The sequence below is a fragment of the Phyllostomus hastatus genome, unplaced genomic scaffold (assembly GCF_019186645.2).
Source record: "Phyllostomus hastatus isolate PE091 unplaced genomic scaffold, TTU_PhHast_1.1 phas_contig_283, whole genome shotgun sequence".
In the NCBI taxonomy this organism is placed as follows: Eukaryota; Metazoa; Chordata; class Mammalia; order Chiroptera; family Phyllostomidae; genus Phyllostomus; species Phyllostomus hastatus.
In genome coordinates, this window is record NW_025333833.1 from 14,669,601 (window position 1) to 14,685,455 (window position 15,855).

Below are 15,855 nucleotides of genomic sequence, written 5' to 3' on the forward strand. Positions count from 1 at the left end.
GGACGCGTTCCGTGCCTTTCTCTACACCGGTGGAAGTGCGGACACAGACACAGACACAGACACGATGACTGGTGTGACTTTTGTTTGCCTTGCATGTTACTCTGCAACTCTTCCCTCCCACCAGTGCACCATGGGCGCCGCTCTGAGTCAGTAGATTCAGATCGAACTAATGTGTAATAATGACATAATACCCTAAATAATACCCCCTGCCAAGATTTCTTTGGCCATTACTCCACTGTGGATGCTCGGGGTGTTTGTTGCTCTTTATACACAGCCCTTAAGATTCACTGCTTTTATTTCCAGTGAGTTTCCCCAAAGTGGCCTTGCTGAGTCACAGCACGTGTTAATTATAGTGCCGAGGGACTTGGGGTTACAAGGGCTGTATAAAACTTTGTTGGTTCCTGCCCTCTTACAATCTAGTGGAAGTACAGATGTGCATTCTTTTCCCAGGGATTTTTTTCTTTTTCTTATGCACATAGATTTCAGCAGGTGGTGATTTTTTTCCCCAGGGAAGTTTGAAATCCTTAACATTCTGAAACTTAGGTCTAAATCAAGAGAGTGGAGGGAGCCTCTTTGCATTACGTTTGCATGCTGTGTAATATTTGCTGTATTTATTCGAGATGAATTTGTCAGACGTTGTTCATGTTTAAGCTATTCAGCTCGTAGGAGCTAAGAGTCCAGTTTGAGGACTGACGCGCTGGACATTTGCCCTCCTGCTCTTGCTGTGCTCACACCCTGCAGGGCTGCAGGTGTCCCCTACGCGGGGGCAGCCGTCCCCATACACACAGCATCTTGTCCCCAGAGGCCCCGGCTTGCTCTGCCTCGGGCAGGCAGCTGGGCAGATTTTCAGCTGGAGGTCACCCAGGGTGACGGAGCGGTCCTACGCTAACAGATGATGGTTTTTACAGCAGCAGATTACTGTGCTAGAGGTAGACAGGTAATGTCATTTCTTCGTAATGTCAGAGAGCTACTTAGCACCACACAAATTTTCCTACGTACCCCCTTAGATGCCGTGTGTGTGTCTACTAGGCAGGGGGCGGAGGGAAGAAAGAACATTCCTGATGGCTCTGCTGTGCGTGTGCACATGTATGTTTGCAGTCTGTTTACATGGAGGTATCTACATGTGATACCTCGTGACCACCTCTGTTTAGAGGCTTTATTTTCTCCCATTAGTAATTATCGTTCGGTCCCATCAGGTGGGGTTGTGCAACTCTAACAGCTGACACTAGTTCCTACCTGCGTTCGTGCTTTCTCCCCTCTGAGTCACCGTCTGGGCTCTGGAGCAGCAGTTGCCTCTGACGCTCCAGAGCCCTCTTGGTTGTCCCCCTGGCTCCCTGGAGTGGGCGCCCATCTGAAACCCACCGGGCAGTCTGTCACGGTTCTCCGTCAGTGGGACTTGCACTTGCATTCACGTGTTGCCTCCTTATGAGGATCAGCCTTAACTTCAACAGTTCTGTCACCCTTGGCCTGTTGGAAAGCCGTTTTTGTTTTTACTCCTGTGCTACATCGCAGGCACTCGCTCTCTTTCCTTGGATTTCCTGCAGTGTTGGGTGAAATAACACCGATAACAAGGCAGTGAGAACAAACACATGAATGGTGCGTGCCCTGCACCAGCGCTGTGCCAGCCTGTGGATATTCCTAACTCCTGCAACCCTCCCAGCCGCTCGAGTGGTGGGTACTGTCATCACCCCGTGCTCTACACGCAGAAAGGGAAGTGGCCGCTGAGCCCTGGTCGTACAGCTCGTAAGTGGCTTCTGCGTGGGAATGCCTCCCCATCTGAGTGAGGCTGACTGGTGGGGCTCAAGAGGCCAGGGAAGAGGGCGCTGGACACGCAGACCCAGTTGCAGAGACTTGGCAGAGATGCTTGGCCTCTGCTTGTGTTTGGATAGGAAGTGACACTGATGAGTCCTCTCCTCTGAAAGCGCTGGACCTGGAAGGGAAGTCGAGGGAACTCGGGCTCTCAGGCAGGAAGGAAACGGGGGAAAGGGAGGTGTGGAAAACTTGGCTCCCGGAGGAGGTCGCTTGCAACGGGCTCTCACGAAGAGCCCCTCAGGGCACACATCGCAGGGGAGGGCGAAGCAAGTTCAAGGTGTGTTTACCCTCCGAGAGTTGCTTCTGTTTTGATGAGTGAGTCATATGACCAGGCTGGAAAACCTCTTTGGCTGCTCTTGTGGTTGTGTTTTTGAGATTGGTTTTGGAGGAGCTTGTGTGCGACGTGCTGGGATTGTCTCACAGCGCAGCCCAGTCTGGTGCTCTGGAAAGAAGCGTCCAGGTAAGAGCTGTGCTGCGGAGCTGGCGAGGGGAGAAGAGGGCACTGTGTGTGGCAGGGGCAGGACTCTGGTACTGGGCCAGGTCCTCTGCATAGAATAGCCTGGGGCCGAAAATTGGTCACCAGCCTCGGAGTCCATTTCTGCCATATCTAAATGAAGGCCATCGTGGGTGACTGAAAGTAGGCACCCCCCCACCCCCGTCCCCGCCCTGGTGTTCCAGTCTTCCTTATAGAATGTGCTTGCTTGCTCTGGTCATGGTTATTTTTATGTCACCAGGTTGTAGTCTCAGCCCCTATCTGGATATGATTACCGTAGTTCCCTGAGTAGGAACACCGGGTCAGATAATGTCCTTAGTGTCTGCATGATTTGGGGCACGTTCTTAACCTCTGCAGCCTCGGTGCCCTGGTCTATAAAATGGGGGCATTAGGAACAGCCTCAGGGCCCTAGGGCCCTTGGAGAAAACACTCTGCAGGGTAAATCCAGGCGCTCATCATTGCCTTGTTAGTGTCTGACAAAGGCGGGAATCTTCCATTCTGGTTCCCAGCTGGGATTAGCCCTGACGTTCCGGGGCCCAGTCTCCGTGGAATCGGAGAGTTGCAGATTCCACGGTCTCAAAGAAGGGTGGAGTCTTAGGACAAAGCATTCCTGGCGTGAATAGACAGAGAAGGCTCATCTGAGAAGCCAGCCAGAGTCAGCTCTTCTGGCACCGCGGATGATGCCAGTGGGACACGGAAGACTCCCGTATCTTACGCCTGATTGACTGGCCTTTGCATTTTATCCAAATTGTCACTTTACCTACAGAAAGAAGTTTTCCTGCCGCCTTTTAAAAATGAAATGAGCTCTGACTGTCCATTTGATCTAGTTAAACATAAGTTTTGTTTTGGAAGGGCAGGAAGGGGGTTCAGTTGGAGGAAAAATTCTGACCCCGTTTTTTCTGTAACGTACAATGTGGGCACTATTGTGTTATTTTACCAGGTTACTTGACAAATTTCCCTTGAAGAAATACTTTATTAAAAAACCCAACTTTTTAATATGGAAAATGCCAAGCATGTACAGAACTGGAGAGAATGGCATGGCCCCTCACATGCCTGTCTCCCACGAGCAAGGGATGTCAGCGTGGCCTGTGTTCCTTCATCTGTACCCCATCCCATCCCCCACCCCGTTATTGTTTAAAACACCCCAGATAACATATTGTTTTATCCATACATATTCCAGGTGGATTTTGAATGCCTTAGAAGTTTCAGTCAAGTCAAAAATGAAACTTTCATGTTTTAAGATTCCTTTTGTGGGAAGATTTTGTCTTTTTAGAGAAGGCAGTTATCCTCAAAGCTGGGGATGGGGAAATGATTTTTTTTAAAACAATTACCCGGGGTGGGGGTGTTCAACTCCTTGTCCTCCCAGAGTCTGCTTCTGCAGCCCCTCACCTGCGCCCCCTCTGTTGAAAACCCCATGATACTCCGTGGAGCTGGCCTGTTTCTCAGTGCTGGAGCAGGAATTAAAGATAGGGGACCGCTGCTCGGGGGTAAAAGTGATTCCAGGTGATGGGAGCTTTTCCTCTCAAGAACCATTTATTATTTTTAACAGCCATGGATGGATGGGGCTGTTTAAAAGTAGACTTTTCTGCCTTTTTGACCAGAGTAGGCTGGATATTACTTAATTGTTCCTATTTACTACAGGGCAGTTTTTGACCCGGTCTCCCATGCTGTGGAGTGCTTGTTTTTAGAGCTTATGTGTCCCCTCCCACCTTGCCACCTTCACCCCCGTCATCGTGCCCTTCCTTGTCTCCTTGAAACCTGCCGAGGCCCCGGAGGAGGGCCCAGGACTGTGTGCACACCAGGTGGGAGGGTGGTGGTGTTTCCCGAGCGCAGTGGTGGTGTTGGGATTGAGAACTTCGCGCCCTTTGACTGCTCTGGGGTGTTCTGGCTCCGCTTGCTGGTTTCCAGTGATCTTTCGCCGAGATGACGTGGTCGTGCGGCCACGGCTCGCGGAGGTGAGCTCGCACCTTGATAGGAACAGTTTCTCGGGGATCTTTCCTCTAACTTCAGATGTAGCGTAATGGAGCCTCGAGAGGTCTTGTGCATGGCTAGCACCCAGGAAAGCTGGAAAATGTGCTTTTGGACAGATTTCTCTCCATCTCACCACTGCATGTTTGAGAGTGAGTTAGGAGGCGAGAAACGAAGGAATTAAAAAATGTGACCGTTCTGCTTTTGTTGTGGCAGTTGCTTAGCAGCTGAAAGTTAGGGGCTTGCAGTTTAAGCCTTCCACAGTGATTTTACTTGGCTAAAAATAATTTGATGTATGGATATCATTTGGGCGTTCTACTGCAGTAAAATTTATAGAAGCAATGAATAGTCTAATTCTCACCAAGCCAAACTCACTTCTTTTTTGCCCTTCTCTGAGGGGGAAATCAGAGAAGACATTTTTCCAACCCCTTTCCTCCACCCCCGTTCCTTTTTGAAGTTCTCCTGCGGAAAGTGACCCAGTATTTTTCAAACCCAAGCTGCGCCGCACACGCGTTTATACACAGGACGGACTAGTTGCATCAGTTTTTCCTCTCCCACACCCAGACGAGGGTTACATAGTTCTGTGAGGTGTGCTTGGGAGCTGTGAAAATACAGAGTGCTAGAAAAGTTCCAGAGCCTGTTGGTAAATATCCAATGCAACTGAACAGCAGTTGGCTCCTAGTAGTGATTTGAGAACTTCAGGGGAAAAAAGGCAAGTGTCCATAGCATAGCTGGGGAGATAAAAAGAATGGGTGATGGCCATGTGTACGATTTGGGTTTTAATTTCTCTTTCAAGTCTCTAAAGACCCGACAGGTAATTCAGTAAAGAGGATTAGGCTGTATTGGGTTGATACTATGAACAATCCCTCTGCTTCTTATCCATCATATTCAAAGATTTATTACATCAGCTGAGTGGCTTTTTCTACATCATCAGAAAACCGTCTTTGCTCTGTGCTTTCAGCTGAGCAGGTTTTTCGTGGAGAATGTTAGGGAAAGAAACGAGAGTCAGGGACGCTGAGAGTCACGGAGGTGACGTCCGCGGTGGAGCTCCCGGGGAGCCGACTGACTCGTGAGGAGGGGGTTCCGGAAGGGACCGCGCTTTTCTGCATGTCCCTGTCCCTGCGCCGTGCGGTATAAAAGGCAGACGTGGTGCTTACAGAGCAAACATCCCGACAGACAGTTTTTGGCAGTCACGGGCACACAAGAATCCTGTTTGTCACCTCAGTTCCATTGTCGTTTTTGCAAAGAACTTCCATGGGGTGCCTCCTTTCTTGGGCCTTTGAGACCACCCCCAGCGTCAGGCACCTGAAGGTCTACAAAAGGGACACTTGGGTGGTGGGGATATTCTTTTAGAATTCTTGGTTCAGTTTTTCATCCCCCTACAGAGCACCAGTGAGCTGAATAACCTCTCATTCCGGTTTTGCACGGTTTAAGCCTCTCTTAAGCCACCCCCCCAAAGTCAGACCTATCTAAGGCTCCAAATTCCTCAAGTGTCACTGAGGTCACCAGGAGGCCCTGCCCTGGCTGGGCAGCAAACCTCCACTCCTTCAGGATTCATTCTTTCATCGCAACGGCAAATATTTATTTAGCTTCCTGCCATGTGTAAAGCTCCATGTTCGGTTTATAGGAGACCACACGCTGAATCGGACACAGACCTCTCCCTCCGGGATTCCCGGGGGGAGCTAAGACACAGGTGGGAATTTCTCCCGGGCGAGGGAGACGGGTGTGCCCTCAGCTGTGGAGGCACAGCCACGCAGGTTGTAAGACCCAAGGCCATTTGGAACCAATTCCCCCCGATGCTAGAGGAACCGTTGCTAACACCAAGCACTATATACATGTTACTGACTGAGATAGGACGGAGGCTAGTCTTGCCCACTCTGGGCGGGCTCCATAGGCTTTCCCTCGAGTGATTGACTCCTTCTGCCCTGGGTGGCAGTGCTGGGAGACACAGTTCATTTCTACTCTTGGTCCCTTTCCCCAGGGAATTGCCAGAGCCTCACAGAGCTTTGTGCTAAGCCCTGTATTCTTTGCTTTGCCCTTTTCTCTTCTTTTAAAAGGACCCTTTCCACAGTGCTTGGGAAGGTACTCAAAGCCTTCTTTTCACACCTGCCTTGCTGTCCTTTGAGCTACTGGCTTACAGTGACCAGGAAGAGGAAAGGACTGCACTCACACCTCCTGAGTGCCCCCCCCCCCACGTTTTCTCACTTACTGCTCACAAACGGCTGGGCAGGTGCTCTCTTTACAGATAAGTAAACTGAGGCTGAGGGAGGATCGATGACTTAGCATTCAGCACAGGCCTCTCTGGTTAACGCTAGTGCTTTGCCCCAAGGTTTGCCCGTGATCTTTTCCTTAAGAGTAAACTGGTTCTTTGAAGCACTCAGCTCAGCCTTCTTCTGCGAAGTGTCCTTCCTCAGCGTAGTCTTTAGCTCAACTTCCCTTTGCTCCTGGAGAGAAGGAGCTCGGAGCTAGAGAGCGCTCAGTGCTTGTGACACTTTCATGGTTTTTTTTTTTTTTTTGCTTCTGCTTCTTATTCCCAATTACTTGCATCTCTAAAGGGCTAGCATCTGACTCCCTGATCTGATGCTGCTTTTCTAAGATACACCTCATAAAAAGAGGATTAATAGATTTTATTTTGAAATGAGAATCAATTAATTAATGTTTTAGAAAAATCATGAGTCAGTACTGTTAGTTTTACAATCCATAGTAACAAAAAAGCCTGATTTTAACTTCCTGAATGGGTATCAGCAACAATTGCAGCCCGTATTCTGTACCAGATATATTCTTGAAGAGCAGATAAATAAAATCCTGCCTTTTGAGTTGCCTTTTTATTTTTAAAGGAGCTTCCCATTGAAACAAAACAAACACAAACACCTCGTAGTGAACAGAGTGATGACTGTCTCAGTGGATCTCTCTTGAAAAGCCAGCTCCATCAGGAAAATCTGAAGTACCATCAACATGGGCCCTTTCTAGAAGAGTGTGGCATGTAGTTCCACGTTGTATAATGCTCACGTGGTAGATATGATGAAGTCCTAGCAAACCACATGCGCCAGGCTTTTCACAGAGAACTTGCCAGCAGACTCCATGTCGATTCTGTCGTATGGTGGGATGTCGCGATCTTGGCTGTCTCTGCCTTTCAACGACACAGCAGAGGATTGGGCTTAAAATGCAGCAGGGAGCTGGGTTATGCTTCAGGTAGAACTGTGATCCGTTCTGGATAGTTAAAAAGTGGGTGAGTGACACACGGTATGGATTTTTCAGGAGCTTAAACATCGCAGGTAATTCCCAGATTCTTCGAGTGTTAAGATCATCTTCTCTAACCCTCTTGTTACAGGTTAGTGTCAAAGAGATCGTTTACCTGAGATAATTCAGGGGTAGCCTTTTCTGAGGGTAAGGAATGTCTTAAATGAGTGCCTGGAAGTTTTTTCCAGAAGCCCAGCTCTGTGGCCACACAGGTTCTGTGTGTAGATGCCATGAGCTTTTAATTTAGGTAAATGATGTGTGTGTATGTGTTTGTCGAAAATGGAGGAAATGTGCTTCTTGCTCTGGAGGAGTCTGGGGTCAGACTGTGCTGCTGCTTCTATGGTGAATCAGTTTGGTACCCTGAAATAAGTGATCTCTGGTGGGCGGGACCAGAGAAGTCCCACTTAAAGAGGCAGTACCACTTAAACGGAGCTGTAGGGAGTAGGTGTGGTTGCTGCCTGTTCAGCAACCTATTGGTTGCCTATTTTTTTAAAAACCTTTTGATTGTGAAAGTTTTTAGGGGTACAGAAAAGCTAAAAGGATAGTGCCATGGATAACTGGATGCCCACCACTGAGATTCATCAGCTGTTACCACTTTGTCATACTTGCTTCACCTCTGAATGTGTGTGTGGACTTGTGTGTGTGTGTTGTTTTTAGCCACGTGTTAGTAAGTTACAGGCACCATGACATTTTCGCCCCTACGTGTACCCCTTGGCATCTCCTAACACCACTCTCTTACACGACCCTAATTCCACCACCAAAAATGGAAGGAAATGAACTGTAACACATTCATCTCTAGTTCCTAAGCTCTATTTCAAATTTCTCTAATTGTTCTTGTCTTTTGTAGCTATTTTTTCCAAACCTAGATTTGATCAAGGGTCACACATTGCATTTTGTTTTTCTAACACTTAAATATCTTTTACTCTAGAACAGCTGCCTTCTAATCCTACCTTTTCAATTTTTTTGGTGTGCAATAAGTACAATAAGTGCATATTTATTTAATTTTTAATTTTATTTATTTTTAAAAAATTACTTTATTATTGTTCAATTACAGTTGTCTGCATTTTTCCCCCACCACTCCCCCCACCCCAGCCAGACCCACCTCCCTCCCTTGCTTCCACCCTCCCCCTTGGTTTTGTCCATGTGCCCTTTATAGTAGTTTCTGATACCTGTTCAGTTTTTGATTCATCACCTTAACCTATAGAAGGAACAGACCAGTTTTCTTATAACTTTTTTGTTGCTACCTTACCAAGGAAGTTTCTAGCAAACTGAAGATTTAAGACATTTTTTTAAAACTCGAGAGTCAGGCATTTCATAGGAGATATCTCGCCAAGTTGGCAGATGTTGCTCCTGACATATAACGTTTTCAGTAGTTAAAGCACTTTAATCTTTATTTGCAAAAATAATACAAGGCAGTTGTAAAGCGTTAGAACCATTTAGAAGTCTGTAACATACAAAGCGAGAGTTCTAGTTAATATCACCACTGGGCAGCCCTGAGATAACAATTCGTCATTTTGGTGAACTTACGTTCTTTCTCATTTGTGCGTGTTTTTCGTTTGTATGTTATCAAAACTGTGATAACCTGAACACGTTGTTCTGCAGCTTACTTTTTGTTTTTCACGAACTAACTGGGCATGATGGATGGAGTCCGAAAGAATGGGTAGCCAGGGTTGTTTTTCATAGTGGCGGGGAGAAATGTGCACCAAGCCAGCCGCATTCCTTCATCGGAGTTTAAGATGAGACACGCCCCGCTGTAAAAGTGCCTGGCCCAGGATAAGCTATGTGGCTTGTGCCCACAGAGCAAATATTTCCCTCTGTTCGAGGCTCCCCAGCTAATATAGGAATTGAATCTTGGGGTTTTGTGCTCTGTGTTTCAACAAGTTGTGGAAATGTGTGAGTAGTAAACTCTTCAGGGCTCTGTATTTGAATTCTGGCTCCCTTTCTGCCTTTTGGGGGCAGGTGCCTCCATACTCCTTTCTGGAGATATCACAAGATCGTCAGGTTGGCTTACCTTGGAGGTAAACACGATCCTCTGCCAACATAAAGCGATTTAGAAATGTTAATATATTTCACCAAGCCAAAGTCTCTACTGGCCTGTGTATTTTAAGCCGTCATAAAACATATACTTGTCATGCTCAGGAATGTGCTGAGGGCAGGCCTCAAAGACCGGCCAATGCAGTGTGGGGAGTGTGTTTTGCAGTGTTGTAGGGCTGTGCCCTGACAACTTGCACGAGGCCTGGGGTAAGGACATGGAGCGGCTGCTAAATACCGAAGCCACTTTATTCATTCAAGAATTCCTGCAAGTCGTTAGCCATGTATGTCCACCCACGTTGGGGGAGGGGGCTCAGGGGTAACTCTGTGGATGAAGGGTTTGAAGACCAGCTGAACCTGCCGGACTTAGGGAGTCCAGTTAACAGAGCAACCGCATGGACAGGAGATGGTCCTCTGAGCTTGATGGACAGCAGAAAGGCGAGGGGTCTGGAGGCCACTTGGCATTTCTTTGGAAACTAGGAGCCCCCGGGTGAGAGCAGTGCAGGCTCTGGGCGGAGTGAATGGAAGAGCCCCTTGGTTGTTGTTATTTATGGCTGTGTTCTCCATGGCAATGCTGCCCTCACTGGCATTTGGCGGGACCCCAGGGAGTCAGGAAATCTCGTTATTAGGAAATTAAATCATCTGTAATTTGGTGACAAGGAGTTTGCATCAAGCATTTTGTAACAACAAAATGACGGTAGGGTGGTTCCCCACATCTAGCTGTCGAACTATGTGGTAGAAGAAGGACAAGGAATTAGAATTTTAAGCACATTAAAGAATTTATCTATTTAAAAGTGTTTTTAAAAGGTGGCCCTGGCCAGGTGCCCTGTGGGAGCGTCGACCCAAACACCGAATGGTGGCGGGTTCCCTGCCTGGTCAGGGCACACACCTCGGTTGGGGGTCGATCAGGACGCGTGCGGGAGGCAACCAATCAGCGCTTCTCTCTCACATTGATGTTTTGCTCTCAAATCAATAAAAAGCATTTTCTTGGGTGAGAAGTAAGAAAAAAAGTAGGAAGCTGCTGACTGGATTGAATGTGTAGTTCCTCCATAGTCTGCTATTTATTCTAGGTAGATAAAGTAAACAAGAGGAGAAGTACTAAAATACTAAAGTCAACGTGGAGGCAGACCGTGCTAGTGAGAGCGAAGAGGCGGTATCACACACGGTCAGGAGGGGCAAGATAAGGTTTTGATCAGGGGATCATTTAAATCGGTGAACCTCACTTTTTTACTCTGGAAAACAGGGGTCACAAAAGCTACAGCGTAGGGTTATTCACGAGGTCGCGATGAGGTAATATGTGTTTAGAAGTTAAAAACAACTGGTCAGATTCCACTCTGATTGCTTCCTTGAGCGGTCAGGATTGTAGCGTGGAAAAAGCATGCACATCGCAGTGGCATGGACGGGTTTGGATTGTTTGCTGTGCAGGCTGCATTCTTGGACGAGTTCTTTTACTCTCTCTGAACCTCTGTTTCTTCAGCTATGAAGTGGATTTTATCCCGTCACCCTTGCCAGCTGAGACAGAACGCATGGGCTCTCCCCGGTGCCTTGCCGGTTCTAGAATCTGGACGTTCATCTTGGCGGGGAAGAGGGGGTGCCGTCTGTCCCGTAGCTTCCCTTCAGCGACTGACCTGCTGCTTCTCTGTCTGCAGCGATCCTGCAGAGTGCCACACTGGGTATGGACACCCTTTCCCGCGTCGGAAGGAGCGCGGCTGGTAGCGCCATCGCCTGGTCCTGAAGCTGCTAAGGCCACCTCAGGGGCGCGGACGCCAGGATAGGAAGGCAGCGTCCAAGGGCCACCGAGCCATGCCTTTCGGCCTGAAGCTCCGCCGGACACGGCGCTACAACGTCCTGAGCAAGAACTGCTTTGTCACCCGGATCCGCCTGCTGGACAGCAATGTCATCGAGTGCACGCTGTCGGTGGAGAGCACCGGGCAGGAGTGCCTGGAGGCTGTGGCCCAGCGGCTGGAGCTGCGGGAGGTAAGAGTCTGCGTGATCGAGAGTGTGAGCGAGAACTCACCCAGGGGGCCAGCCACCTGTCTTGTGGCACTTACCGTGCTCTTGAGCCTCTGCCTTGTGTTTAGAAGAATTTTGTTATACTTTAGCACAGGCTTGATCATACAGCCTTTAGGGGAGATGAGCAAGACACCCCCTAGAGCTTCCACAGGGTGGTGGCCTCCCTTTGTTTCCGCGGCTGAGGAGGTGCTGGGGGGATTGAAAATGAGAAACTCTCCTCGCCAGAGTCATTCTCTGTCTTTAAAAGAGTTGAGTGGAGAGCTGGAGCGGTGGCATTCCTGCCGCACCTCAGGGACAGAACTCCCATCTGGGGGGTGGGTGCATCTGCTTTTATTTCTGCTCGTTTGTTTCTATAGTTTCCTCTCCTAAGGAGAGAAGAAGAGAATAAGCACTTCGAGTGAGTGTGAGCAGTGAGGCTTTTTGTGGGGGCTTGGCAAATGGGGGTTGTGTTCTTTTTAAGATTCCTCCTGGCCCTTGCTTTCTTTGCACTGCCTGCGAGACTTCTTTGGGCTTTTACGCAAACACAGGGTTGACCAGAAAGACAGCCGTGCCGTCACTATTTAGAAGGGATCCTCACTTAGGGCAGTGTGTCCTTTCTAACAAGCAAGCCCTGTTTTTTTTCAGTCTTACAGCCGTTTCAGAGAAGAGTCGTGGTGAGTAATCCATACAAGCATTGGTGTCTTGAGAGCCATATGTCATACCGGCCGGTGGGTAAAGTGGCATGATTGAATGGTTGGAGCCATGTGTCATACCGGCCGGTGGGTAAGGTGGCATGGTTGAATGGTCAGAGCCATGTGTCATACTGGCTGGTGGCATGGTTGAATGGTTGCCAGTGCTGAAATGACTATAGTCTCCTGAGATTCAAGCCGTATTGAGGACAGATGAAGCTTAGTCATTGTCCTAGGCCCTGTGACATCATTGCCTAAGACCTCAGGGTGATCGAGAAGAGGTGGGTGGTGCCTGTTGGAAGTGATGGTGTTTGATGTCCTCACGATCCACCTTCCGTCCGTGCGCACAGGCACTGGGGCCACGGAAGGGCTTCCTTCCCCCTTGGTGTCTTCCGCAGACCGACGTTCATCCCCTGCGGGACTGCCCCACTGAACACTTCTGTCTCCTGCTGGTCGTCATGTTAGTACTCTGGGTGCGGAGCTCAGGTCTTTCCTCTGAAGTTCGTTTTCCAGCGCAGGAGACTGTCCTGCCCAGCAGATCTGTGTAGCTCTGACACAGTAAGATTACCATGTGCTGTCCTTGCTGGTTGGTGGCCGGCTCTTTTTTGCTTATTAGTAACTCATTGGGTGTGCATATTTAAACATAGGTATGTGCATGGGTATAAAGGAAGAACCTTAATACTGTAGATCGGTCAAGCAGGAGATTGGTCTAAATGCTTGGGAAAATTTTGGTTATAGATCATTTAAAAATATAGGTAGTGGTTTCACTGTGGAGTATTCCCACTAATTCACAATAGAGTAACTGAGTATTCTTCACATGCTTGGGGAGGCATATAGCACGTGTTTCAGTAGGTACAAGTGCAGGCTTCGGAGTCTTGGACTGGAGTTCAAGTTGTAGTCCTGTCGCTTTTGAGTTAGGTGACCTTACTTACTTACCTTATAAGGCTGCCGCAAGCATGAAGGAGATACAGTATGGAAAATGCGTAGTGCTGTCTCTAATAACATGTACTTGTTCCAGTTTGAGTCTTTTTCGTTGAAGACGATCTTGAGCAACTGCAGTGCATCAGGCACTGTTTTAGGGCTTGATGAAATGAAGCTGAAGAAGGCACAGTTTTATCGTTAGGACATGCGCAGACAAGTAGGGGAGCCCAGCGCTGAAACCAACAGTTAAGATTGACCGGAGGCCCCGTGGAGAGGCAGGGCAGGCACCGCGGTGCTGTCCTTAGAGAGTCGTGCAGCCCCAGCAGGGGATGGGAGGTTCCAGTGACAGAGCCTTCGCCCTTTGAACGGGGACTGGGCACGAAGAACTGGAGTTTTGCAGATCCCCGCGTGTGAAAAAGCAGCCCATTCTGGGGACTGAAGAGCCACCTCTGCTGATCAGCAGGTAGAGCCGCCGTGGAAGGTGCAAGGTGAGGCGTGTCTGGAGCTGTGCGCGGTAATAATTACTCCTGGCAGACTATTGTTTCGGCAGCGAGAGGGCAAAGGTCAACCCCGGATCATCCCGCCATGTGTTGTCACAGAGGATAACGCGGTGAAGTCCACATTCTGCTGTCAAGTGTGTGTGGCAGTGTGACTGATCTTCTGATGCCAAGGTGTGGTTGGCGTTTCATGCTGGCTTTATTTTGACGGGCCCCAAACGGGTGCATCCACCTTAGAGCAAATCACTTTCTTTTCTAATTGTGTGCTTTTGTTCGGTGACAGGTGGCATGGGAGGTGTGGGCTTTTGTGAAACAATCCCAGAGCTACTCCTGAGCTGCAGGGTGAGGCAGAGCCGTCTAAAGCTTCGCTCTGCTTCTCTGCACCCACACCTCGAGGAGGAATGCGCCCTCCACCCGGAAGCCGGAGTGGCGGGGGGCGAACACCAGGTCTGCTCCTGCCCCTGTACGGTGCACTGGGGGCAACTTCTGAGCAGAGCGGATGGTGGCGCTTTAGAGGAGAAGGTGGAAATCCGTCTAAACGATCACAAAACGCTGAGTCTTGAAGAAGGCCCGGAAACCAGACTATGGTGGACTTTTGGCTTGGCCCTTAGAAGTGTCCTGTGGTTTAGGTGCATCCTAAACTTTATGATAGCTTTAGGTTAGAAAAGGAAAAATGACTTTTATTTAATTATTTACCTACGTTAATTACAATTTGTGTTTTACCACTTAATTTTATTAGATAATTTTTTAAAGCAGCTTTAGGTTTACAACAAATTGAGTGGAGAGTGGAGTTCTGTAGACCCCCTGCCCCCACCCACCCCTACCCACTTCTCTGCTATCAACATTCCAAACCACGGGAGAACATTTGTCACAGGTGATGAACCCACATCAGTACAGCATTATCCCCCAGAGTCCACAGCTTCCATTAGGGTTCATTCTTGGTGTTGTATATCCCGTGCGTTCTGACAAAGTATAATGACATGTATCTATATATGGTAAGCTTTTGGGGGTCAACTTTGGTTTTGAAAGCACAGATGTGCTCCCGTTTCAAATGGCGTCCAGCAGGGCCAGGCCTGGTTCCTAGGGCCAGCCGTACCGTCAAGCCCAGGGAAGCTGAATCTGATAGGGCCCCTGCTCCGAGAAGCCCTAGGGTTTAGAGAGCAGGACAAGCAAGCCACGGAGAGAACAGCCGGTGCGGAGGCACAGGGACAGGAAAGCATGTGGAACTCCAGGGAGGGGCCGAGTTCAGTTTGCACTGATGCATTCGTGTGTGTTGTGGGGGGCGGGCCCTGGTGGGGAGGGTAGGAGTGTGGAAGGGCTGGTGGGAGTCCGCCTTTGAAGATTTTAATGTGTCTGGATAGGGAATTTTAGCTAGATTCTGAGGGTATTGTTTCCAAAATGTGTCCCAATAATGAAAGTAATTGCCACCTTTCAATGTCCTACCTGTTGTGCTGTGCACTTTCCGAATATCCACTCATTTGGCTCTCATAACCAGTCTGTTAGGTGGGTCCTCTTGCTACCCCTATTAGGGATGTCGGACCCCAAGACAGAGCGACCTGCTTGCCTTCCCTGGGCTGCTTCATACACAGGCAGGCAGCCCCCACGGTTCTAACTCCCCGGGATGTGCAGGGACAGAAAAGGGACCGTGGTAAATGCTTTGGGAAACACCCTTGGGAGCCCTATAGATTTATAAAAAATATGTTGACTCAGTGGTTCTCAGTTATTTTAGTGTTTTATCACATTCTTCGAATTGTTTGGGGAATGAAACACTACCGTGAGATGGGAAGCCGTCAAAGGATTTTAAGGCGGAGCCTGGCGTGATCACCTTGTGGCCCAGGAAGGGAACCGAATGGCAGAAGAGGAGCGAGGATCGGGGGGCAGGAGGAACAGATCGGCCGGTCAGGTCGACATAACAATAATCCTGGCAGGAGGAAATACAATGAACTCCTTATGGAAACAATTCTTTTTCATTGTTTTAAGTTCAGAAGAAAAAATAGGTGTGGATTTCTGGCCAAGAACGTTATTAAAGGAAGAGGTTTAAGAAACAGGCTCAGAAAATCAGAATTCTGATAATATAGTGATGACATACTTAGGACAATGGACCTCACCCCTTTGTTCTCCCCAAACGAAATCTTTGGGGGAACGTTAATGTAGAAAACGTTTGCAGACGGGACAGCTCCTGTAGTTCCATTTCCTTGGGACTCCCCCACCC

At 48.7% G+C, this 15,855-nt stretch overlaps 1 protein-coding gene across 4 annotated transcripts in view; it reads left to right on the plus strand.

Moving 5' to 3' along the window:
* The window catches only part of PTPN14 (protein tyrosine phosphatase non-receptor type 14), a 154,697-nt gene that overhangs the window by 50,201 nt on the left and 88,641 nt on the right, over positions 1–15,855 (plus strand). For 2 of the 4 annotated variants that reach the window (XM_045838313.1, XM_045838311.1), the window contains one exon: positions 11,194–11,521. In XM_045838313.1, the coding sequence (XP_045694269.1) occupies positions 11,348–11,521 (174 nt within the window). In that variant the 5' untranslated portion in view covers positions 11,194–11,347. Of the gene's footprint in view, positions 1–2,147; positions 2,273–4,130; positions 4,261–11,193; positions 11,522–15,855 lie in introns of those variants that run through there. The other 2 variants (XM_045838312.1, XM_045838314.1) reach the window with 2 other exon arrangements.